Below are 24,285 nucleotides of genomic sequence, written 5' to 3' on the forward strand. Positions count from 1 at the left end.
AGATACTTTGTACCTGTTTCCTCCAGTATCTTCACACGGTCCTTTGCTGTTGTTCTGGGATTGATTTGCACTTTTGGCACCAAAGTACGTTCATCTCTAGGAGACAGAACATGTCTCCTTTCTGAGCGATATGAGAGCTGCGTGGTCCCATGGTGTTTATACTTGCGTACTATTGTTTGTACAGATGAACGTGGCACCTTCAGGCATTTGGAAATTGCTCCCAAGGATAAGCCAGACTTGTGGAGGTCTACAATTTTTTTCTGAGGTCTTGGCTGATTTCTTTTGATTTTCCCATAATGTCAAGCAATGAGGCACAGAGTCTGAAGGTAGGTGTTGAAATATATCCACAGGTAGACCTCCAATTGACTCAAATGATGTCAATTAGCCTATCAGAAACTTCTAAAGCCATGACATAATTTCCCAAGCTGTTTAAAGGCACAGTCAACTTAGTGTATGTAAACTTCTGACCCACTCGAATTGTGATACGTGAAATAATCTGTCTGTAAACAATTGTTGGAAAAATTACTTGTCATGAACAAAGTAGATGTCCTAACCGACTTGCCAAAACTGTAGTTTGTTAACAAGAAATTTGTGGAGTGGTTAAAAAACAAGTTTTAATGACTCCAACCTAACTGTATGTAAACGTCCGACTTCAACTGTATATATAGTGTCATTGTCATTTATTGATGTGCTCAAGCTGCAACAAACACTCAAACTGGACAATTTTATCTCAATCTCTTCATTCAAAGACTCAATCATGGACACTCTTACTGACAGTTGTGGCTGCTTTGCGTGATGTATTGTTGTCACTACCTTCTTGCCTTTGGGCTGTTGTCTGTGCATGTACCATGTTTTGTGCTGCTACTGTACCATGTTTTGCTACTGCCATGTTGTGTTGCTACCATGATGTTGTCATGTTGTGTTGTCATGTGTTGCTGCCTTGCTATCTTGTTGTCTTAGGTCTCTCTTTATGTAGTGTTGTCTCTTTTGTCATGATGTGTGTTTTGTCCTTTATTTTTATATAATTTTTTTTTATCCCCCATCCCCGAAGGAGGCCTTTTGCCGTCATTGTAAATAAGAACTTGTTCTTAACTGACTTGCCTAGTTAAATAAAGTTTCAATAAATAAATGCAGGGCTCATCTGCAAAAGAGACAGTGGTCTCAGCATGACTCTGTGCTTAAATAAAAAGGTTAAATAAAAAATAATAAAAGATCATTTCATATCTCGACAAAAGGCTACTAAAACTGTCAGCATATGTTCAGTGACATACATACAAACATTGTTTTTTCCATGACAGATTTTGATAGTCATAATACCTATGCCAAGTGACATTCAACCTGTTCTAAAGCTACCTTCTCTTTGTGGGTGTGTGGTTGCTGGTGCCATGGTGGTACTGAATGGTTTCTTCCAGGGTGTGGGGGACAGAAGTCTTCTCTCTCACTCAGGTAGGTCAGGATGGAGCAGGTGGTACCATCCACCCCGTAGAAAGCATAGCAGAGGTCTGAGTCCCAACGGGCTTGCAGGAACTGGGAATGTAACGCCAAAGTGTTTGTGTTCGAAAAGAAAGAGATCGAGACAGAAAAATTGGTTTGGGACAACAGTAACAGGAGAAATGTTGACTTCATGGGCCCAACAACAAGAACAGATTTAGCATTTACAAGATTAACTGTCAACTAATTGTGTTGTGACTCACCGCAACTTTCTCAGCACAGTGGGGATACACAGGGTCCTCGGGCACCTCACAAACCTCACGGAGACCTGACAAAAGAGATTGTGATATTATATACAGTGGGGCAAAAAAGTAATTAGTCAGCCACCAATTGTGCAAGTTCTCCCACTTAAAAATATGAGAGAGGCCTGTAATTTTCATCATAGGTACACTTCAACTATGACAGACAAAATGAGAAAAAAAATCCAGAAAATCACATTGTATGATCTTTTTATGAATTTATTTGCAAATTATGGTGGAAAATAAGTATTTGGTCAATAACAAAAGTTTATTTCAATACTTTGTTATATACCCTTTGTTGGCAAGGACGCATGACTTTCAACCTTCGTCTCTCCCGAGCCCAAGATAGTAGCTACTAAAAACAATTGGATACCACGAAATTGGGGAGAAAAACAGGGTAAAATTCAACAAAAAAATGATCTATGACATAGCCAATGAATATATAGCACAACTTTGGATTTCCCCCCATCTCATAATGAAATGGTTCAGACCTTTAGGATGTTTTGACCAACTCAGAGTTAGCTTCTCTTCTTCTCCCGCTACGACCATGCAGTGCGGGGAGCAAAAGTGATTGCTGTCCTCATTATTAAATTAGCAACTTAGCAATTAGTTAATTAGCAATTCAGATCCCTTGACTTTTTCCACATTTTGGTATGTCACAACCTTATTCTAAAATTGATTAATTTAGCAGATGTTATTGGGGGTGTAGCAAAATGCTTGTGTACCTAGCTCCAACAGTGCAGTAGTATTTAACAATTCACAACAACACACACAAATCTAAAAGTAAAAGAATGTAATTCAGAAATATATATCTATTAGGACGAGCAATGTAGTGGCATTGACTAAAATACAGTAAAATAGTATACAGTATATACATATGAAATGAGTAAAGCAGTATGTAAACATTATTAAAGTGACTTGTGAGTCCATGTCTATGTATATGGGGCAGCAGCCTCTAAGGTGCAGGGTTGAGTAACCGGGTGATGATTATTTAACAGTCTGATGGCCTTGAGATAGAAACTGTTTTTCAGTCTCTCAGTCCAAGCTTTGATGCAGCAGTTTGTTGATTCAACGTACAATTGTACGGCAAAAGCTGCAATAGGATTATGAATTTCCTCAACATTTGGGCATATAGCTGAACCAACATACAGTGTTGCCTTCCAAAGGCAAACATGAGTTAGTAATTTGACTCAAGTTTTTATACTCACTATGAGCAAAGTTTGTTGAGTGAAACTTTTTTTGAACACACATTAGCTGAATTTGGTGTCCTTTCAAAGTCTACCCAACTCAGAATAACGCTGATTGAGCAATTGGTTAAATTGGCTTTTTTACAGTGTAGCATTCTATAGCATGAGAAGAAACCCACTGTGTTCCCAAAGAGGCCCCTTCCCGTAAGCACTCCACCTTCTTCCCCCTAGTGTCAATCACACACACACACACACACATAAATGTCAAACATACACACCTAACCCACCTGCCTACCCCACCCCAAACATTCTCCTTTACAATGCAGACCATGCCAAAACACACAGGCCTTAGCTGTGTAAAACAACCTTGTAAAACGGGCAGAAAATAAAATAAAATCCCAGTCACAGCCAAGGTGCGAAGCCCGAAAAAGCTGATGAGAAGATGAAAAAAAATCAGCATCTGAAAAAACACGCGTACGAGTCAACAGGCCATTGAAAGGACTCCTGGGTAATTTGATCGCTCTTTATGGGGTCTGAGGTAATGTGAGGGGAAGAGAGGCGGGTCGGGAAGGAGGGTGGGCTGCTCGTGGTGAGAAGTGTGTGTGTGTGTGTGGGGGGGGGGGGTGGCCTGCGTTGTATGAATCACCTTATTCAGGGTTTGTGAGCATTCACTTTCTCTTCGCTCTCCCTCTCCCTCCTCCTCTCTCTTTCATTTGCTCTCTCTCTCTCTCTCTCCCTCCATCCCTCTATCCCTTTCTGCCTCCCTCCCCAGCTCCCTCCATCCGTCCTCACGTGGCAGGGTCGGCCAGTAACCCGACTCCCACCTGACACCTCTCCGGGGGGGGACGGGGACGTAAACCTTTTCCTACTGGCGGGTGCTCCACACACACACACACACCACCATGCACACACACACACACTCCGCCAGCATAGCTAGCTCTCTGGGACTTGTTAAACCCCTTATTCATCAGCCTTAAGGACTCCCTCCATCATATTCACCTGTAGTCTCTCACCTTTGACCCCTACTGGCCAACGACCATCCCTTCTAGAATCCCAGGCTATTAACTTCACTATGTTGTTAATCTTTGAACTTGAACTATTGTACAGCCCTGAACTGCGGCCTCGAGTAACAATATCAGAGTCCCTCCAGCCAATCTCTAAAGCACTATAGTCAACCAATAGTTTTATTGTGGTGTAATGGGGAGACTGGCTGCATTGGCTTAATCAGGTGCCAACTCCAACAAAAGCATGTAGTCATTGTATCTTCACTAATGCGTTATGATATGATACATTATATGCTATGTTACTGGTATGACGTTCTACGATAATATATATACACTGAGTGTACAAAACATTAGGAACACCTTTCCATGACATTTTTGGCCATCAAGGAAAACGCTATGTCTGGCGCAAACCCAACACCTCTCATTATCCCGAGAACACCATCCCCACAGTGAAGCATGGTAGTGGCAGCATGCTGTGGGGATGTTTTTCATCAACAGGGACAAGGAAACTGGTCAGAATTGAAGGCATGATGGATGTCGCTAAATTTCTATTTTATTTTTGTCACCTTTATTTAACCAGGTAGGCTAGTTGAGAACAAGTTCTCATTTACAACTGCGACCTGGCCAAGATAAAGCAAAGCAGTGCGACACGAACAACAACACAGAGTTACACATGGAATAAACAAGCGTACAGTCAATAACACAATAGAAAAAAAAAGAAAGTCTATATACAGTGTGTGCAAATGGCGTGAGGAGGTAGGCAATAAATAGGCCATAGTAGCAAAGTAATTACAATTTAGCAGATTAACACTGGAGTGATAAATGAGCAGATGATGATGTGTAAATAGAGATACTGGTGTGCAAAAGAGCAGAAAAGTAAATAAAAACATATGGGGATGAGGTAGGCAATACAGTTGGACTATGTACAGCTGCAGCGATCGGTTAGCTGCTCAGATAGCTGATGTTTAAAGTTAGTGAGGGAAATATAAGTCTCCAGCTTCAGCGATTTTTGCATTTTGTTCCAGTCACTGGCCGCAGAGAACTGGAAGGAAAGGCGGCCAAAGAAGGTGTTGGCTTTGGGGATGACCAGTGAGATATACCTGCTGGAGCGCGTGCTAAGGGTGGCCAGTGAGCTGAGATAAGGCAGAGCTTTACCTAGCATAGATTTATAGATGACCTGGAGCCAATGGGTCTGGCGACAAATAAAGTGCCTTGCGAAAGTATTCGGCCCCCTTGAACTTTGCGACCTTTTGCCACATTTCAGGCTTCAAACATAAAGATATAAAACTGTATTTTTTTGTGAAGAATGGGACACAAGTGGGACACAATCATGAAGTGGAACGACATTTATTGGATATTTCAAACTTTTTTAACAAATCAAAAACTGAAAAATTGGGCGTGCAAAATTATTCAGCCCCCTTAAGTTAATACTTTGTAGCACCACCTTTTGCTGCGATTACAGCTGTAAGTCGCTTGGGGTATGTCTCTATCAGTTTTGCACATCGAGAGACTGAAATGTTTTCCCATTCCTCCTTGCAAAACAGCTCGAGCTCAGTGAGGTTGGATGGAGAGCATTTGTGAACAGCAGTTTTCAGTTCTTTCCACAGATTCTCGATTGGATTCAGGTCTGGACTTCGACTTGGCCATTCTAACACCTGGATATGTTTATTTTTGAACCATTCCATTGTAGATTTTGCTTTATGTTTTGGATCATTGTCTTGTTGGAAGACAAATCTCTGTCCCAGTCTCAGGTCTTTTGCAGACTCCATCAGGTTTTCTTCCAGAATGGTCCTGTATTTGGCTCCATCCATCTTCCCATCAATTTTAACCATCTTCCCTGTCCCTGCTGAAGAAAAGCAGGCCCAAACCATGATGCTGCCACCAACATGTTTGACAGTGGGGATGGTGTGTTGCTTTTACGCCAAACATAACATTTTGCATTGTTGCCAAAAAGTTCAATTTTGGTTTCATCTGACCAGAGCACCTTCTTCCACGTTTGGTGTGTCTCCCAGGTGGCTTGTGGCAAACTTTAAACGACCCTTTTTATGGATATCTTTAAGAAATGGCTTTCTTCTTGCCACTCTTCCATAAAGGCCAGATTTGTGCAATATACGACTGATTGTTGTCCTATGGACATAGAGGGACGGCCAGGTCTTGGTAGATTTGCAGTGGTCTGATACTCCTTCCATTTCAATATTATCGCTTGCACAGTGCTCCTTGGGATGTTTAAAGCTTGGGAAATCTTTTTGTATCCAAATCCGGCTTTAAACTTCTTCACAACAGTATCTCGGACCTGCCTGGTGTGTTCCTTGTTCTTCATTATGCTCTCTGCGCTTTTAACGGACCTCTGAGACTATCACAGTGCAGGTGCATTTATACGGAGACTTGATTACACACAGGTGGATTGTATTTATCATCATTAGTCATTTAGGTCAACATTGGATCATTCAAAGATCCTCACTGAACTTCTGGAGAGAGTTTGCTGCACTGAAAGGGGCTGAATAATTTTGCATGCCCAATTTTTCAGTTTTTGATTTGTTAAAAAAGTTTGAAATATCCAATAAATGTCATTCCACTTCATGATTGTGTCCCACTTGTTGTTGATTCTTCACAAAAAAAATACAGTTTTATATCTTTATGTTTGAAGCCTGAAATGTGGCAAAAGGTTTCAAAGTTCAAGGGGGCCGAATACTTCCGCAAGGCACTGTATGTAGCGAGGGCCAGCCAGCTAGAGCATTCAGGTCGCAGTGGTGGGTGGTATAAGGGGCTTTGGTAACAAAATGGATGGCACTGTGATAGAATATAGGGAAATCTTTAAGGAAACCTGTTTCAGTCTTCCAGACATTTGAGACTGGGACAGAGGTTCCCCTTCCAGCAGGACAATCAATGACCCTAAGCATACTGCTAAAGCAACACTCGAGTGGTTTAAGGGGAAACATTTAAATGTCTTGGAATGGCCTAGTCAAAGCCCAGACCTCAATCCAATTGAGAATCTGTGGTATGACTTAAAGATTGATGTACACCAGCGGAAACCATCCAACTTGAAGGAGCTGGAGCAGTTTTGCCTTGAAGAATGGTCAAAAATCCCAGTAGCTCGATGTGCCAAGCTTATAGAGACTGTAATTGCTGCAAAAGGTGGCTCTACGAAGTAATGACTGTCTTATTTCTTGTTTGTTTCACAAAAATATATATTTTTTGCATCTTCATGTTGTGTAAATCAAATAATACAACCCCCCCCCCCAAAAAAAAGATATATATTTTTATTCCAGGTTGTAAGGCAACAAAACAGGAAAAATGCCAAGGGGGGTGAATACTTTCACATGCCACTGTAATGTTTGGTATACTCAGTGTATAATAATATATGCCATTTAGCAGACGGTTTTATCCAGAGCAACTTACAGTCATGCATGCAGACATTTTACATGCGGGTGGCCCCAGTGGAATCAAACCCACGACGCTTGGTGTTACAAGCGCCATGATCTACCATCTGAGCAACACAGGATCCAATTGTAATTATAGGTCTCTCTGTTATGGTAAGCTTCTCTAGCTAATGTTATATGATGTAGTTCCAATGTGGTTCCAAGTTTGGGGTTTGATTCCTGCATGGCCCCTCTGTACTGTAAGTTGCTTTTGATAATAAATGTATGCCTACTAAAGAACCATATTGTATTATTACTAGTTAGAGAAAGGCTATGACCAGGGCTGGTTGTGGTCCTACCTGTCTGCGGTCTGTGGTCGTCTTGTGGTCGTGGTGTGTGGGGCTGATGACCGAGGCTTTCCAGCTTCTGGGCCATTCTCTGTAACTCTCGCTCCACGGACCGCACCAAGCCCTCCTGGTCCTGCCGGAGACTGGGTGACCACACAATTACGCACATACACACCCACATGAGACTCACCAGAAAAATGCAGTTTCAGTGCTGTGTGTCTGATATAATGTTGAATTTATGTATTGAATATCCAATAACATGATTTTAACTACTTTGTCTGAGTGTGGATGTGTGTTAGGAGTGTAGATGTACCTTTGCAGAAGGTTAATAAGTTCTTCTTTAGCAGGCTGGGGAGTGTCTCTCTCCCTCGCTAGCCGCTGCACCTGAGAGCTCAGAGCCTCTAAGCGTAGAGCCAGTCTTCGCACGCTGTTACCATGGTGACCTGGGGGATGATTGACAGCACAGAAAGTTGATATTATACACGGAGTGTACAAAGCATTAGGAACACCTGCTCTTTCCATGACATTGACTGACCAGGTGAATCCAGGTGAAAGCTATGATCCCTTATTGATGTCAGTTGTTAAATCCACTTAAATAAGCGTAGATGAAGGGGAGGAGACAGGTTAAATGTTTTTTAAGCCTTGAGACAATTGAGACATGAATTGTGTATGTGTGCCATGCAGAGGGTGAATGGATAAGACAACATATTTAAGTGCCTTTGAAGGAGGTATGGTAGTAGGTGCCAGGCGCACCGGTTTGAGTGTGTCAACAACTGCAACACTGCTCGAATTTTCATACACAACAGTTTCCCGCGTGTCTCAAGAATGGTCCACCACCCTAAGGACACCCAGCCAACTTGACACATTTGTGGGAAGCACTGGAGTCAACATGGGCCAGCATCACTGTGGAATGCTTTCGACACCTTATAAAGTCCATGTCCCAATGAATTGAGGAGGTTCTGAGGGAAAAAGGGTGTGCAATTCAATATTAGGAAGGTGTTCCTAATGTTTTGTGCACTGAGTGTATGTACACTGCTCAAAAAAATAAAGGGAACACTAAATGAACACATCCTAGATCTGAATGAATTAAATATTCTTATTAAATACTTTTTTCTTTACATAGTTGAATGTGCTGACAACAAAAATCACACAAAAATGATCATGGGTTGATAAATTTGATTTCCATTGGAGGTCTGGATTTGGAGACACTCAAAATTAAAGTGGAAAACCACACTACAGGCTGATCCAACTTTGATGTAATGTCCTTAAAACAAGTCAAAATGAGGCTCAGTAGTGTGTGTGGCCTCCAAGTGCCTGTATGACCTCCCTACAATGCCTGGGCATGCTCCTGATGAGGTGGCGGATGGTCTCCTGAGGGATCTCCTCCCAGACCTGGACTAAAGAATCCGCCAACTCCTGGACAGTCTGTGGTGCAACGTGACGTTGGTGGATGGAGCGAGACATGATGTCCCAGATGTGCTCAATTTGATTCAGGTCTGGGGAACGGGCGGGCCAGTCCATAGCATCAATGCCTTCCTCTTGCAGGAACTGCTGACACACTCCAGCCACATGAGGTCTAGCATTGTCTTGCATTAGGAGGAACCCAGGGCCAACCGCACCAGCATATGGTCTCACAAGGGGTCTGAGGATCTCATCTCGGTACCTAATGGCAGTCAGGCTACCTCTGGCGAGCACATGGAGGGCTGTGCGGCCCCCCCAAAGAAATGCCACCCCACACCATGACTGACCCACCGCCAAACCGGTCATGCTGGAGGATGTTGCAGGCAGCAGAAAGTTCTCCACGGCGTCTCCAGACTCTGTCACGTCTGTCACGTGCTCAGTGTGAACCTGCTTTCATCTGTGAAGAGCACAGGGCGCCAGTGGCGGATTTGCCAATCTTGGTGTTCTCTGGCAAATGCCAAACGTCCTGCACGGTGTTGGGCTGTAAGCACAACCCCCACCTGTGGATGTCGGGCCCTCATACCACCCTCATGGAGTCTGTTTCTGACCGTTTGAGCATACACATGCACATTTGTGGCCTGCTGGAGGTCATTTTGCAGGGCTCTGGCAGTGCTCCTCCTGCTCCTCCTTGCACAAAGGCGGAGGTAGCGGTCCTGCTGCTGGGTTGTTGCCTTCCTACGGCCTCCTCCACATCTCCTGATGTACTGGCCTGTCTCCTGGTAGCGCCTCCATGCTCTGGACACTACGCTGACAGACACAGCAAACCTTCTTGCCACAGCTCGCATTGATGTGCCATCCTGGATGAGCTGCACTACCTGAGCCACTTGTGTGGGTTGTAGACTCCGCCTCATGCTACCACTAGAGTGAAAGCACCGCCAGCATTCAAAAGTGACCAAAACATCAGCCAGGAAGCATAGGAACTGAGAAGTGGTCTGTGGTCACCACCTGCAGAACCACTCCTTTATTGGGGGTGTCTTGCTAATTGCCTATAATTTCCACCTGTTGTCTATTCCATTTGCAAAACAGCATGTGACATTTATTGTCAATCAGTATTGCTTCCTAAGTGGACAGTTTGATTTCACAGAAGTGTGATTGACTTGGAGTTACATTGTGTTGTTTAAGTGTTCCCTTTATTTTTTTGAGCAGTGTATATAGTCAGGATCTATTCCGTTACCATGTGACCAGAGTCTCTCTTTCTTTGGTCAGGTCACATGGTCAGGGGAAATCCTGGCCCTGATCTGGTAACATACTGTATTGCACAGTAAAAGAGCATACCCATGGAATATAATATTCACATCCTTTTTCACAGTCCATGTTATAATGGCACAGTGAGAAATACACTGAATTCTGAGACATGGACAAATAATGTCATGAATCAAACATTCCAACTGGAAACCCCTGTACGGACCACCTGTACACACATCATATTGTAAATGTCAAAGCCAATCAGGCCCTGTCCTAAAATAAAATATCAGATTGCATCATTACCATCAACAGATTACGTAACGCCATCTATTTTAGTTGAATTGAGAGATTATGGTCGTCCATTTTCCATATTACATGCACCTAGTGCAAGGATTTTCATTTATTTTTTACGGTGAGACTGAAATGTTCAATATGCCTATTTTAGGACAGATGGCAAAGAGTCATAATTCCTGGCATGAAAATATTGTTGGAGTGGTAACTGGAGCTCTTCACATAATTACGCTATTCTCACGTGGCTTTGTGGTTTCAGAACCCCCCCCCCCCCCCCCCCCGCCCCCACACACACACACACATGCAGGAACGACACCCGAGCATACCCACACACACATGGGCACACACACATAGACACACTCCTAGACATAAGTGAATGTTTACACAGACGCCATAACGGGTAACGCTGGCCCTTGACTCAACTTGATGACATCAACCTCAGTTCTAAAGTCATATTGAGGTCAGGTTGATTTCAACATTCTCGCCCTAACACTGTCATTTCATATCAGTCAGAGATGCAACTTTTACTGTAAGACATTGCCCATCATCATGTGTAGTGCTCTTTGTACACTATGCTCTAGTGTATGCCAAAACACATTGCAACATGAGTGGTCTCAATATCGATGCCTTGTATGAAACTAGGCCATTTGAATTCTCTGCTGGATCCCCCCCAAAATGTGGATGCCCTATGCTCCCAACAGAAGGTAAAAAGAGTTTACTGTGAGAGAAAGTACTTACTATGACACAATAAAAAGAGGCGATTTAGAAAGAACACCCATGATATATTATACTGAATCTACCATAACTACGTCCTTTTACAAGCATTTTTTTGTTTTCAGGCTACACGCCTACATGTTCCAAAAGTGTTCGCAAGCTATCCCCATAGGATAACCATTTTTGGTCCCAGGTAGAACCCTTTTTTGTTCCAGGTATAAAGGCAACATGTAAAGTGTTGGTCCCATGTTTCATGAGCTGAAATAAAAGATCCCAGAAAAGTTCCATACGCACAAAATAGCTTATTTCTTTCAAATTTTGTGGGTAAGTTTGTTGACATCCCTGTTAGTAAGCATTTCTCCTTTGCCAAGATAATCCATCCACCTGACAGGTGTGGCATATCAAGAAGCTGATTAAACACCATGATCATTACACAGGTGCACCTTGTGATGGGGATAATAAAGGCCACTCTAAAATGTGCAGTTTTGTCACACAACACAATGCCACAGGATATCTCAAGTTCTGAGGGAGCGTGCAATTGGCATGCTGACTGCAGGAATGTCCACCAGAGCTGTTACCAGAGATTTGAATGTTAATTTATCTACCATAAGCCACCTCCAACGTAATTTTAGGGAATTTGGCAGTGCGTCCTACCAGCCTCAGAACCGCAGACCACATGTAACCACACCAGCCCAGGACCTCAACATCCGGCTTCTTCACCTGCGGGATCGTCTGAGACCAGCCACCCAGACAGCTGATGAAACTGTAGGTTTATACAACCAAAGAATTTCTGCACGAACTGTCAGAAACCGTCTCAGGGAAGCTCATCTGCGTGCTTGTTTTCCTCACCAGGGTCTTAACCAGACTGCAGTTCGGCATCTTAACCGACTTCAGTCGGAAAATGCTCATCTTCAATGGCCACTGGCACGCTGGAGAAGTGTGCTCTTCACAGATGAATCCCGGTTTCAACTGTACCGGGCAGATGACAGACAGCGTGTATGGCATTATGTTGGCGAGCGGTTTGCTGTCAAGGTTTGCTGATGTCAAAGTGGACAAAGTGCCCCATGGTGGCGGTGGGGTTATGGTATGGGTAGGCATAAGCTACGGACAACCAACACAATTGCATTTTATCGATGGCAATTTGAATGCACAGAGATACAGTGATGAGATCCTGAGGCCCATTGTCCTGCCATTCATCCACTGCCATCACCTCATGTTTCCTCATGATAATTAATGCAAGGCCCCATGTCGCAAGGATCTGTACACAATTCCTGGGAGCTAAAAATGTCCCAGTTCTTCCATGGCCTGCATATTCACCAGACATGTCACCCATTGAGCATGTTTTGGATGCTCTGGATCGACATGTACGACAGAGTGTTCTAGTTCCCGTCATTATCCAGCACCCTCACACAACCATTGAAGAGGAGTGGGACAACATTCCACAGGCCACAATCAACAGCCTGATCAACTCTATGCAAAGGAGATGTGTCACGCTGCCCGAGGCAAATGGTGGTCACACTAAATAATGACTGGTTTTCTGATCCACACCCCTACCTTTATTTTTTAAGGTATCTGTGACCAACAGAAACATATCTGTATTTCCAGTCATGTGAAATCCCTATATTAAGGCCTAATGAATATATTTCAATTGAGGATTTTCTTATATTCATTTTTGCATGTTGTATATTTTTGTTCAGTGTAGAACCCTCTGTGTAAAGGGTTCTAAATGGAACCCAAAAGAGTTCTACCTGGAACCAAAAAGGGTTCAGAAAACCAGCCCCGTCGCGGACACCGATGTCTTGCTCCCAGACAAACTAAACAACTTCTTTGCTCGCTTTGAGGACAATACAATGCCACTGACACAGCCCGCTACCAAAACCTGCGGGCTCTCCTTCACCGCAGCCAACGTGAGTAAAACATTTAAACATGTTAACCCTCGTAAGACTGCTGGCTGCCGGCCCAGACGATTCCAGCTCAGCATTTAACAACATAGTACCCTCCAAACTTGTCATTAAGCTCGAGACCCTGGGTCTCGACCCCGCCCTGTGCAACTGGGTCCTGGACTTTATGACAGGCCGCCCCCATGTGGTGAGGGTAGGAAACAACATCTCCACCCGGCTGATCCTCAACACTGGGGCCCCACAAGGGTGCATTCTCAGCCCTCTCCTGTACTCCCTGTTCACCCACGACTGCGTGGCCATGCACGTCTCCAACTCAATCATCAAGTTTGTAGACGACACTACAGTGGTAAGCTTGATTACCAACAACGACAAGACGGCCCACAGGGAGGAGGTGAGGGCCCTCGGAGTGTGGTGTCAGGAAAAAAAAACTCACACTCAACGTCAACAAAACAAAGGAGATGATCGTGGACTTCAGGAAACAGCAGAGGGAGCACCCCCCTATCCACATCGATGGGACAGTAGGTGGAAAGTTTTAAATACCTCGGTGTACATATCACGGACAAACTGAAATGTGGCGAACAAGGCGCTGTTCAGGAGACTGAAGAAATGTGTCTTGTCACCAAAAACACGCACAAACTTTTACAGATGCACAATCGAGAGTATCCGGTCAGGCTGTATCACCGCCTGGTACGGCAACTGCTCTGCCCACAACAGTAAGGTTCTCCAGAGGGTAGTGAGGTTTGCACAACGCATCACCAGGGGCAAACTACCTGCCCTCCAGGACACCTACACCACCCGATGTCACAGGAAGGCCAAAAAGATCATCAAGGAAAACAACCACCCAAGCCACTGCCACTCACCCCGCTATCATCCAGAAGGCGAGGTTAGTACAGGTGCATCAAAGCTGGGACCGAGAGACTGAAAAACAGCTTCTATCTCAAGGCCATCAGACTGTTAAACAGCCATCACTAACATTGAGTAGCTGCTGCCAACATACTGACTCAAATCTCTAGCCACTTTAATAATTAAAAATAGGATGTAATAAATGTATCACTAGTCACTTTAAACAATGCCACTTTATATAATAATTACATACCCTAGATTACTCATCTCATATGTATATACTGTACACTATACCATCTACTGCATCTTGCCTATGCCATTCGGCCATCGCTCATCCATATATTTATATGTACATATTCTTATTCATTCCTTTACACTTGTGTGTATAAGGTAGTTGTTGTGAAATTGTTAGATTACTTGTTAGATATTACTGCACGGTCAGAACTAGAAGCACAAGCATTTTGTTACACTTGCATTAACATCTGCTAACCATGTGTACGTGACCAATTAAATTTGATTTGGTTCTTCAAAAGGTTCTCCTATGGGGACAGCCGAGGAACCCTTGTAGGTTCTTGATAGCACCTTGTTTTTAAGAGTGTAGACATAGACCGCCCACTATAACGGTCGCTAGCCAAACATATAGTAAAACAAAACATCACATAATGTCGTTTGTTCCACTTCCACTCAATGCCTCTGGCTGACCTAAAGCAGTAGTCCTTTTCCTTGTTTGACGAACCCCATGGTATACATAATAAGCGTACAGCAACCTAACCAGCCAGACTGCAGCAGACGGCCAGAAAAACAAGTCAACCAGGGGCGTAGTAAAAAGTAAATGTGTGTTTAAGAGGCCTGTCAGTTGGGCTTTAAGGGGCTATTTGGGAGGGCCGATCAAGGACTTCCTGATTGAGACATTAGCATTTGCACAAACGTAGAGTGGTCTATAAAATGTTGGGCTGGCCTGGCACTGAATAGCTAGTATTGAGCAAACGTGGAAATCAGACAATAAAATAGTACTGCAATATTTTGGGCTAGGGTGTCGGTGGTGTGGGGTTACCGGTGTGTGTGTGTGTATACACTGGTTATGGACCCACAGGGAGGTTGTAGATGTGGGGTCTGGGGGTCTGAAGATAGGGGTTAAACAGAGACCCCTTTGGGATTGGCTATCTACCCAATGACACATACAGGAAGGAACCCTATGATGGTGATGTCACCCCCTATCCACCCCCTGCCTGTTTACTCAGCTGACAATTACTGCATCACTCCTCACCAACCATAGGACTACAGGAAGGAGTGGCAAAGAGAGAGAGTAGGGGAGAGAGAGAGGAGTCCACACTAGAAAATATCTCAGTCATGTAAAGCATTTCACTATCTAATCTACTCCTCGAAGAGTAGGACCATAGAAATACAGTATAATGAATGTAGATTATATTTCTATGCTTGGGACACTTACTCTGTTCCTCAGGGGACCTCCCTGCACCTGCCGGCTCCTCTCTGGTCATCTCTGGAGGCACCCAGAGGCTCTGCAGCAGCAGGGTGAGCAGAGAGACAGAAAGACACAGCACCAAGCAGCCACTGGAGACAGACAGGAGGACAGACGGACATGGGTTAGCGTTGGGCTTAGCAGAAATCATCACTACACTAAACTAACTACCTCTACTAGTAATGTAATTGCAATGAACTTATATTTAGCTTCGACACATGGTATCATATAGTGCCACGTAGAGGGGTACCAAGTTTGCCCTAAAGTCATGTAACTTGTTGTGGTGATCTCCGTGTAGTCTCAGTTTGTCCTGCACTGAGCACATTGAGAAGAAGAGGGAATTAACTTGTTCCATGGACAGGCTTCAAATAAGAGCGGTTCTCTTAGTCATAACAAACAGCTGGAGAGTGACGTGCTGTCATGGCGTGAGAGCGACTTGAGCAAGCGACTCCTTTGGGGTTTGGGTTTTTACTGGGGCAGAAGAGGACTGGGCTTTTCGTCGGAGCAAATCGGCTACGAAGAGTGTGTTCCAGAAGTGAAACGCCCTCGGGCCAAGCCAAACACACGGCCAAACTCAGCACTCAAGCCGGTTCAATTCAATTGAATTGAATTCAATTGTATTAGTAAAGCTCTCCATATAGAAAAATCTGTCAAAGAGATCTCAGTGACTGGCCCGGGTATTTGCGAAAACAACATCCACTATAGGGCCACCAGCGACAAAGAAAAAACTCAAAAAATAAGAGTTACAGGATGATGCCACGTAGTTCAACACTTAGTAAGCCCATTGTTTGTGGGTCCAACAATCAGTCAAGTCTACATTATAGTCCATTTACCGTATGTTCAGTCAACTCCCAATAAGTGCGATGTAACTGGCATGACAAACATGCAATATACACATGCCGATATCCAGAGATCTGAACCGTATTCCTACACAGTAGATCTAGTCTTAATCAATTGTTAGGCTTTTGGGATGAGCCCTTACCTCCGGGGACGCAGTGTAAAACGCATGATCCAGAATCAAGATGTGGGCCTGACTGTCAAAACAGAAAATCATACATTAGAATAAATAAGTGTTATTATCAGTCAATAGTGCAATAACTTGGAAAAAGAAACGCAAAGAGATGCTGCCTCTAATATTTTTTTTCCTGTTTTTCCCACTGTTCTCAAAAGTGAAGATAAGGCAGATGGGGTAAAAATGGATTCCTTTGTGTACAAGATCACCATTCAGTCCAAAACACCACATCACATCATAGTTTCCATTTACACTGATGGGAATATATTAATCCCCTTCCATATTCAGTCATACTTTTGACGAGGCGTAAAAGTGGCTCAACGTGTGCCTTTGTGTTTCCTATTGAAAGTTAATGATACACTGATACATGTCACAAACTGTGCCAATACTCCAGTCCCTCTCTCTCCATCCTTCAGTCCCTTTGTTTTGTTACTCTGTGTGGTCTATAAGCCAGAGTTATAAAGACATTGGAACAGCCAGGCGTACTTACCGATTCAGCGCGGACACACACAAACACACACAGACCACACAAACACTCTAAGGCTCCGTCACGACCGGGCGGCAACCTCCTCCATCGCTCCCTCTTTCAAAAAAAAGACCTGATAAAAAAAAAGCTGGAGAAAACGCGGGGCTGGAAAGTCTCATTTGTTTTTTGTCTCTTTCCCTCCTTCTCTGGCCTCCTTTTCTCTGTCCCTAGGCCTCTGGGTACGCATCCTGCGGTTGTCAAGGAAACCTGATTCCTCTCTTGAGAACACAATACCCATGGTGCTGCTGGGGCCTTTCACAGATACAATAGAACTCACGCTATTGGGTGACACAGCCTCTTTCAGCCCTACCGCCCAGAATAAAAAGCCCTATTTGTGAGTGGAAACACAACTGAACTGGGGACTCTACTTGCTACTCCAGCCTATTTGAATGTCTTAGAGGGCATATTATAAGATTTAACACATAAATTAACTAATTTAATTGACAAAAGCAATTAAATAATAAAAACACAACGTTGTGCCTCATGATAGGCTTGCATATCAATAATACTTCTCTCTATTATTCCAGTTTACTCACACACACCACTTCAGGTCGCACACATAAGACATTTGAAGGACATCTGGCCTTAGAAATACCAGAGGAGAGGAGTTTAGACTGCAGGAGACAATTAGTAGTTGGACAGATATAGTATGTGCAGTTCTTCGTGCAGCCTGAAGAGGGCAGCATAGTCCCAGTTTTGATAGGCCTATTTCCTGTTGTAGGTTGGTAATGACCCTTCTTTAGGTTATTTTTGTAGGGGAAACTCAACTACCATTAGAATGAGAAGACTAAAGATGATATCCCTTTCAGCTTGTATCCACGTTTAAAGTTTTTAGTGTAATGAAATAAGGAAATTAAACTAATGTCCCATTACCACCCTCCCCTGATCGGAGGACAAATTTATCAATGTGAAATGTCAATGTCACTTTAATGTCAAAGGGTCTTCATAGTAGGTATAATATGGTCATTGTGACAATTGCACCGAAACTGGTAATGCAATTAACATTGAACGTCTTTAAGTTCAACTTGGCAAACAAACATCTCACTTAAGTACGTCCGACCTTGACATCAGCACTTGACGTCACACCTTTCTTCAAACATTGCAAGGGTGTGTGTGTGCACGTGTCCATGTTTGTGTGCATGTGTACGTGCCTGCCTGTGTGTGTGCGCGCCTGCCTTCCATAGGTGTGATGTCACAGTGTGTTCGAGCGGAAGGATTTGATGAGCATAAACCCCCCATAAGCTTGGACCTCAAGGCTTACTGGCTTTAGATCCATCTGTCTCTCTCTCCCCACCTCAATCTCTCACCAAACAGTGGTATTCTCTGTCCAATCAAATAGCTCTGAGGTTAAAGCGTGATATAAAATGTTGGGCTGGCCTGGCGCTGAATACAGCACTAAATGTGCTGTAGCCCTAGCGCGATAGTCAGCGTCCTATGGATTAGTGTACCTCACATGATATGAATACTGTCCACTCCTGCAGTCATGTCTGTTGGACTGATGCCAGCAGCTGGCATGTAACAAAGGCTCCATTAACCAACTCCATGGTCATAGAAAAGCTGGCTTTGAGACAGACAGGACAGGGTAGACCTGAAAAGACAGGTAAACACAACAGAATTATACAAAGAGTAGAGAGGGAGTACTGTTGTGGACAGTGTATTTATTCTATGTCATCATTGTGAGTCATATGAGTGGGTTATCATTCACAAAATACAGTATGTCTAAGGTCTTCTCAGAAAAACACATGATGGAGTGGACATGGCGTGGACATTTGGCAATTTGTTTTTTCAGGTTTCATCACACACATAGGCCTACGGCCATCACACACATTGGCTTGTTGTTGTTGCAAGAACACCAAATGAAGAAATGAACAACATAATGAGAGAATACAAAGCAAAAACACAAGGCCAGAACCATATTGGAGTGGCAATGATGGCCTAATTGAGTTATCTGTAATAACTGTCATGTGCTGGGCGTTGTTTTTGGCGTGTGCTTTTGAGTAGGAGGACAAAGCAGGGTTTTGTTAAAATTGCCTGGGTGCCTTCCAGTCCTTTTTCCAGTGCCCGTAACTACTTTGACAGACATCCAGGCCTGTAAACAAAGCTTGATGAATCAGATGATATTGCCTCTATTCCACCACTCCCAACTGGCTCACTCACAGTAACTCAGATGTTGCCTAAAACAGCAGTGGCGCATCTTGTTTTTCAAAATCTTCTCAAGTTCTTTGCACTCTAATGTTTGGTCATTAGATTTTAATAGTAGGCTAATGGTTGTTTCACCCTGCTACATTATTTGTTTGAATGATTTCTGGACTTGTATATAGCTATAAGGTTTTCCCCATCATTTAAAGCAGATGCCAGTGCAATTTCATATATCGAACAAAGCGTAAAGACAACAAAAAAAAATGGCATAACAAATCCGATATGAATTGCATTCTACACTCCGCCATATGGCTCCTGCTAGTAGCGGTTAGAGTAGGGATACTGCGCATGTCCGAAACTGACAAATATGACTGCAGCTCCAACATCTCAAGACATCTGACCAAACCAGGTAGGGTAATTTCATATCTTGACAGGTATTTTTCATGTCTTGTCGTTTCTTCAGCAGTTATTAACACATGCGCAGTCCTCTTGCCCTTATGCATCGTGATAATATTAGTTAGCCCGTTCGCAATGCAAGTTCAACAACAACCAATGTTGACAGTGAGGAAGATAATTTGTCTCGCTATCTTGTCGCTAGTTAGCTAGGTGCTAGCTGGCTGACTATCTCTCTGCATCTGAAGAAAATGCTTTATGGTCGTCGCAAACTATTTTGACGTGATAACTAGCTAGCTATTCTAGCTAATGTTATGCTATGCATTGACCTGGTGATAACACTGATCAGACAATGGACCAATGTCAATTGCTAACGTGAATGGAAGGAAACCGCTTTGTTAGCGTGCGCTCTGTCCGCATTTCTAGCTAGCGCTACCTGTCACCTTTGCCAGGGTTACCACTAACTATCAGTTTTCACGGCGTTCGGGGGTTCAAGCTAGCTGACCAACTAAATTTAGTCCGTTTTATTCCAGCAATATGAATGCATTTCTTACCCAGCCCCATATAGCTATGCAGAGTTGTGGTGTCGGCACCTTGTCGCCTGTCAAATGAATTATCTTAGTCAGTGTTGGCTAACTACGCTGAACAAAAATATAAACGTAAAGTGTTGGTTTCATGAGGTGAAATAAAATCATATACCTTTTTCATACGCACAAAAAGCTTCTTTCTCTACATTTATTTTGCACATTTGTTTACATCCCCTGTTAATGAACATTTCTCCTTTGCCAAGATAATCCAGCCACCTGACAGGTGTGGCAAATCAAGAAGCTGATTAAACAGCATGATCATTAAAGAGATGCACCTTGTGCTGGGGACAATAAAAGGACACTTTAAAATGTGCAGTTTTGTCACACAACACAAATGCCACAGATGTCTCAAATATTGAGGGAGGGTGCAATTGGCATACTGACTGCAGGTGTGTCCACCAGAGTTTTTGCCAGATAATTTAATGTAAATTTCTCTACCATAAACTGCCTCCAACGTTTTTTGTTTTTTTGAGAATTTTACAGTAGGTCCAACAGGCCTCAACTGCAGACCACGTGTATGGCGTCCTGTGGGCAAGCAGTTTGCTGATGTCAACATTGTGAACGGACTGTCCCATGATGCCGGTGGGGTTATGGTATGGGCAGGCATAAGCTACGCAACAACAAACATAATTGCATTTTATCTATGGCAATTTGAATGCGCAGAAATACCGTGCCTAGATCCTGAGGCCCATTTCTTTTAAAGTATCTGTGACCAACATATGCATATCTGTATTCCCAGTCATGTGGAATCCATAGATTAGGGCCTAATGAATTTCTTTAAATTGACTGATTTCCTTCAATAAAATGTAAATCAGTAAAATCTTTGAAATTGTTGCTCCCAAGTGACACAGCGGTGTAAGGCACTGCATCTCAGTGCTAGAGGCGTCACTACAGACCCTGGTTCGATCCCGGGCTGTATCACTTCTGGCCGAGATCGGGAGTCCCATAGGGCGGAGCACAATTGGCCCAGCGTCGTCCGTGTTAGGGGAGGGTTTGGCCGGGGTAGGTTGTCATTGTAAATAAACATTTGTTCTTAACTGATTTACGTAGTTAAATTAAATATTTTTGTTCAGTATAGCTAGCTGTCTTGATCACATTAGCTGTTATCATCAGTGTCCCTTGCTGGCTGATCCTACACACAGACAGTTAATTTAGCATAATAATGCAGTTCTTCAATATAGTTCATCTATAGCCAGCTAACTAAAGTCATTTAGTTTTAGCTGGGGGAATCACTCAGCTCCATCTCTGTACCTGGGATTGCAGCCCTCTCTCTGGCTTGAAGTCAGAGACCCAAGATGATCCCATACTATAGTGTTCTTTAGTTCAATAATTCTATCAGTTTCTGTCATGCAACATCATTTTTCTTTGCTGCTTAAAACTATAGACATATTTACCATCATTTGCCCTTAATTGCTCACTCAACCTTTGCCCTGAGACATGGCTGTTTATAGACTAGATGGTTGTGACTAGACGTAGTACATCTATGACCAGAAGTCAGTTTTTGTAGCAGGAGAGCATTTTACCTTACCCTATTTCTAACCTTATCCTAACCTGCTATGAAAAAGTAACTTCTGGTCGTAGCTGTATAGTACCTAGTCAAAACCAGTCTCAGCCGGTCAGGGCAATCTTAACCTATATAGCCAGTGTAGGTTGCATATTTTTAGCCTGCGTCAAAGGTCTTATTCTGCAATCACTCACATACAGGCTAGCTTATACAAGATTCCCTTTACTTTGTCCCGCCCCCCCCCTGCATTAAGTTCCAAATAACCTGTCAAGCAAACCCATATGTTTGTAACAATGTTCTCATTCTTTTCCCCTCTCTGTAGTAAACATCATGGGTGGTTGAGAGACACCCTGGACTTATTTGTTGTGAAGAGGACAGAAGGCTAGTTAGGCTAAGCTATACTCAAGACCCCTCAGCCGCAGTCCAGAAGATACTGCAGCCATGGCTGAGGAGGACTACGGCTGCTTTGTGGACTGGACCCAGATGGGGGACCTGGCCAACAGCAGTGGCCCCTCCAAACTGGATGTCAAGGACCCATTGGAGCTCAAGAAACTGGCCAGGCAGGGCCACTGGGCCAAGAACCACAAGCTTCGTGCCCAGGTTTACCAGCAACTCATCAAGGCCATCCCCTGTCGCACCGTCACCCCCGATGCTGAGGTCTATCGTGACCTCATGGGGGACAGCACAGGTAAAAAAGCCTCGTCCGTCATCCCACTGCCGGACTTTGTGGACGGCAGCGCTGTTCCGCACTACTGCCTCAAAGCAGACGCAGTGACCACCGTCCACCGGGTCATCTCCTGTCTGGCTGGCCAGTTCCCGGACATCTCGCACTGCCCGGCGCTGCCCGCCATAACGGCCCTCCTGCTGCACTTCAGTGCCGACGAGGCGCAGTGCTTCGAGAACATCAGCCGTCTGCTGGCCTGCAACGAGCCAGGCCGACGCTTGGTGGACCAGACCTTCCTGGCCTACGAATCCAGCTGCATGACCTTCGGCGACCTGGCCAACAAGTACTGCCCGGCCGCCCACAAGTTGATCGTGGCCACAGCGCAGGACGTGGTGGAAGTGTACTCGGGCTGGCAGCGCTGGGTGCTGGGCGACCTGCCCTTCAGCCACGTGGCCCGGGTACTAGACGTCTTCCTGGTGGAAGGATACAAGGTGTTGTATCGCGTGGCACTGGCCCTGCTCAAGTTCTATCGCAAGCAGAAAGCCGGGGCTGGAGCTGGAGCTCAGCCATCAGAGGGCCAGAAACAGGACTCTGCAGAGGTCAAGGCGGAGATCCAGGCCTTTGTCAAAGCCATCGGCTCCAGCATCACCCCAGACAAGCTGCTGGAGAAGGCCTTCTCCATCCGCCTGTTCAGTCGCAAAGAGATTACCCTCCTGCAGCTCGCCAATGAGAAGTCGCTGCAGCAGAAGGGTATCACCGTGAAACAGAAGAGGTGAGTGAGGGCTAGAGACATAGCATGAGCTCTTATTGGGTGTAATTGAAATTGGAGCGATAATTTACTTCTAGAGAAATGAATGGATATCAATGAGGCAGTGGACACTAATACCTCTGCTAATGCTATGCTAGCGCTTTAGCTAATGGCAGCGTGTAAATAAACATTAGACAAGGTTCTACGTAGGCCTCCCGAGTGGCTCAGTGGTCTAAGGCACTGCATTGGAGTGCTAGCTGTGTCACTAGAGATCCTGGTTCGAGTCCAGGCAGCCGGCCGCGACCGGAAGACCCATGGGGCGGCGCACAATTGGCCCAGTGTCGTCCGGGTTAGCAGAGGGTTTGGCCAGCAGGGATGTCCTTGTCCCATCGCGCTCTAGCGACTCCTGTGGCACCCTGGGCACAATGCACGCTGACACGATCGCCAGGTGTATGGTGTTTCCTCCGACACATTGGTGTGGCTGGCTTCCGGGTTAAGTGGGCATTGTGTCAAGAAGCAGTGCGGCTTGGCTGGGTCGTGTTTCGGAGGACGCACGGCTCTCGACCTTCGCCTCTTCCGAGTCTGTACGGGAGTTGCAGCAATGAGACAAGACTGTAACTACCACGACATTGGGGAGAAAAGTAAAAAAAAATTAAAGACATGAAACAATTCAGAATGGTATGCTACAAATGAGAGGCATGCACTCAAAAAAATAAAAAATAATAATGTGCATGACAACTTTAGCCACCAGTAAGGGTCTTGTTTAGAAGGGATGTGGTATTATGCATTTTAGCTAACTCTAACCATTTTCCTAACCTGAACCTAATTCTCAAAACCGTACCGTATATCCTGCTACAAAAAGTAACATTTTCGGCATCCCATCTAGGCAAAACCACCAGTGAAAAGTGGCTGTCGTTCCTGGCTTTATAAAGCCGGTGCGACCTGCAGCTAAAATCATTTGGACACCTTGCCGCTAAAAGCATTTGGATAGTTAACTAATTTTCTGTTTTTTAGTTCACTCACACTTTTTCCTGTTGTGGCTGTCTGTGTGGCTCTTTTCTCACCATTCTGTTCATAGTTTTCCCCCCTTTTGTTTTGCTGTCCATTTTCCATCCACCGTCGTCTTCTGTTTTCACCTTGACTCCTGTGTCCATGTGTCTACTGCTCCTCCATTCTCCCATTTGCACTTGGCTCTGTTAGTCTGAGGTAG

At 44.3% G+C, this 24,285-nt stretch overlaps 1 protein-coding gene across 2 annotated transcripts in view; it reads right to left on the bottom strand.

Annotated features, from left to right (window-relative positions):
* LOC110491633 (alpha-1,6-mannosylglycoprotein 6-beta-N-acetylglucosaminyltransferase B) overlaps positions 1–20,176 on the bottom strand; it is a 72,306-nt gene extending 52,130 nt beyond the window's left edge. The window contains exons 1-8 of one of the 2 annotated variants that reach the window (XM_036946502.1): positions 20,127–20,176; positions 18,489–18,628; positions 16,485–16,536; positions 15,473–15,594; positions 7,941–8,070; positions 7,640–7,770; positions 1,695–1,759; positions 1,354–1,527 (exon numbers count right to left, since the gene is read on the bottom strand). In XM_036946502.1, the coding sequence (XP_036802397.1) occupies positions 1,354–1,527; positions 1,695–1,759; positions 7,640–7,770; positions 7,941–8,070; positions 15,473–15,594; positions 16,485–16,510 (648 nt within the window). In that variant the 5' untranslated portion in view covers positions 16,511–16,536; positions 18,489–18,628; positions 20,127–20,176. Of the gene's footprint in view, positions 1–1,353; positions 1,528–1,694; positions 1,760–7,639; positions 7,771–7,940; positions 8,071–15,472; positions 15,595–16,484; positions 16,537–17,004; positions 17,272–18,488; positions 18,629–20,126 lie in introns of those variants that run through there. The other variant, XM_036946501.1, reaches the window with a different exon arrangement.
* Between the last annotated feature and the right edge of the window lie 4,109 nt (positions 20,177–24,285).

The sequence above is a fragment of the Oncorhynchus mykiss genome, chromosome 16 (assembly GCF_013265735.2).
Source record: "Oncorhynchus mykiss isolate Arlee chromosome 16, USDA_OmykA_1.1, whole genome shotgun sequence".
NCBI classification, from domain to species: domain Eukaryota; kingdom Metazoa; phylum Chordata; class Actinopteri; order Salmoniformes; family Salmonidae; genus Oncorhynchus; species Oncorhynchus mykiss.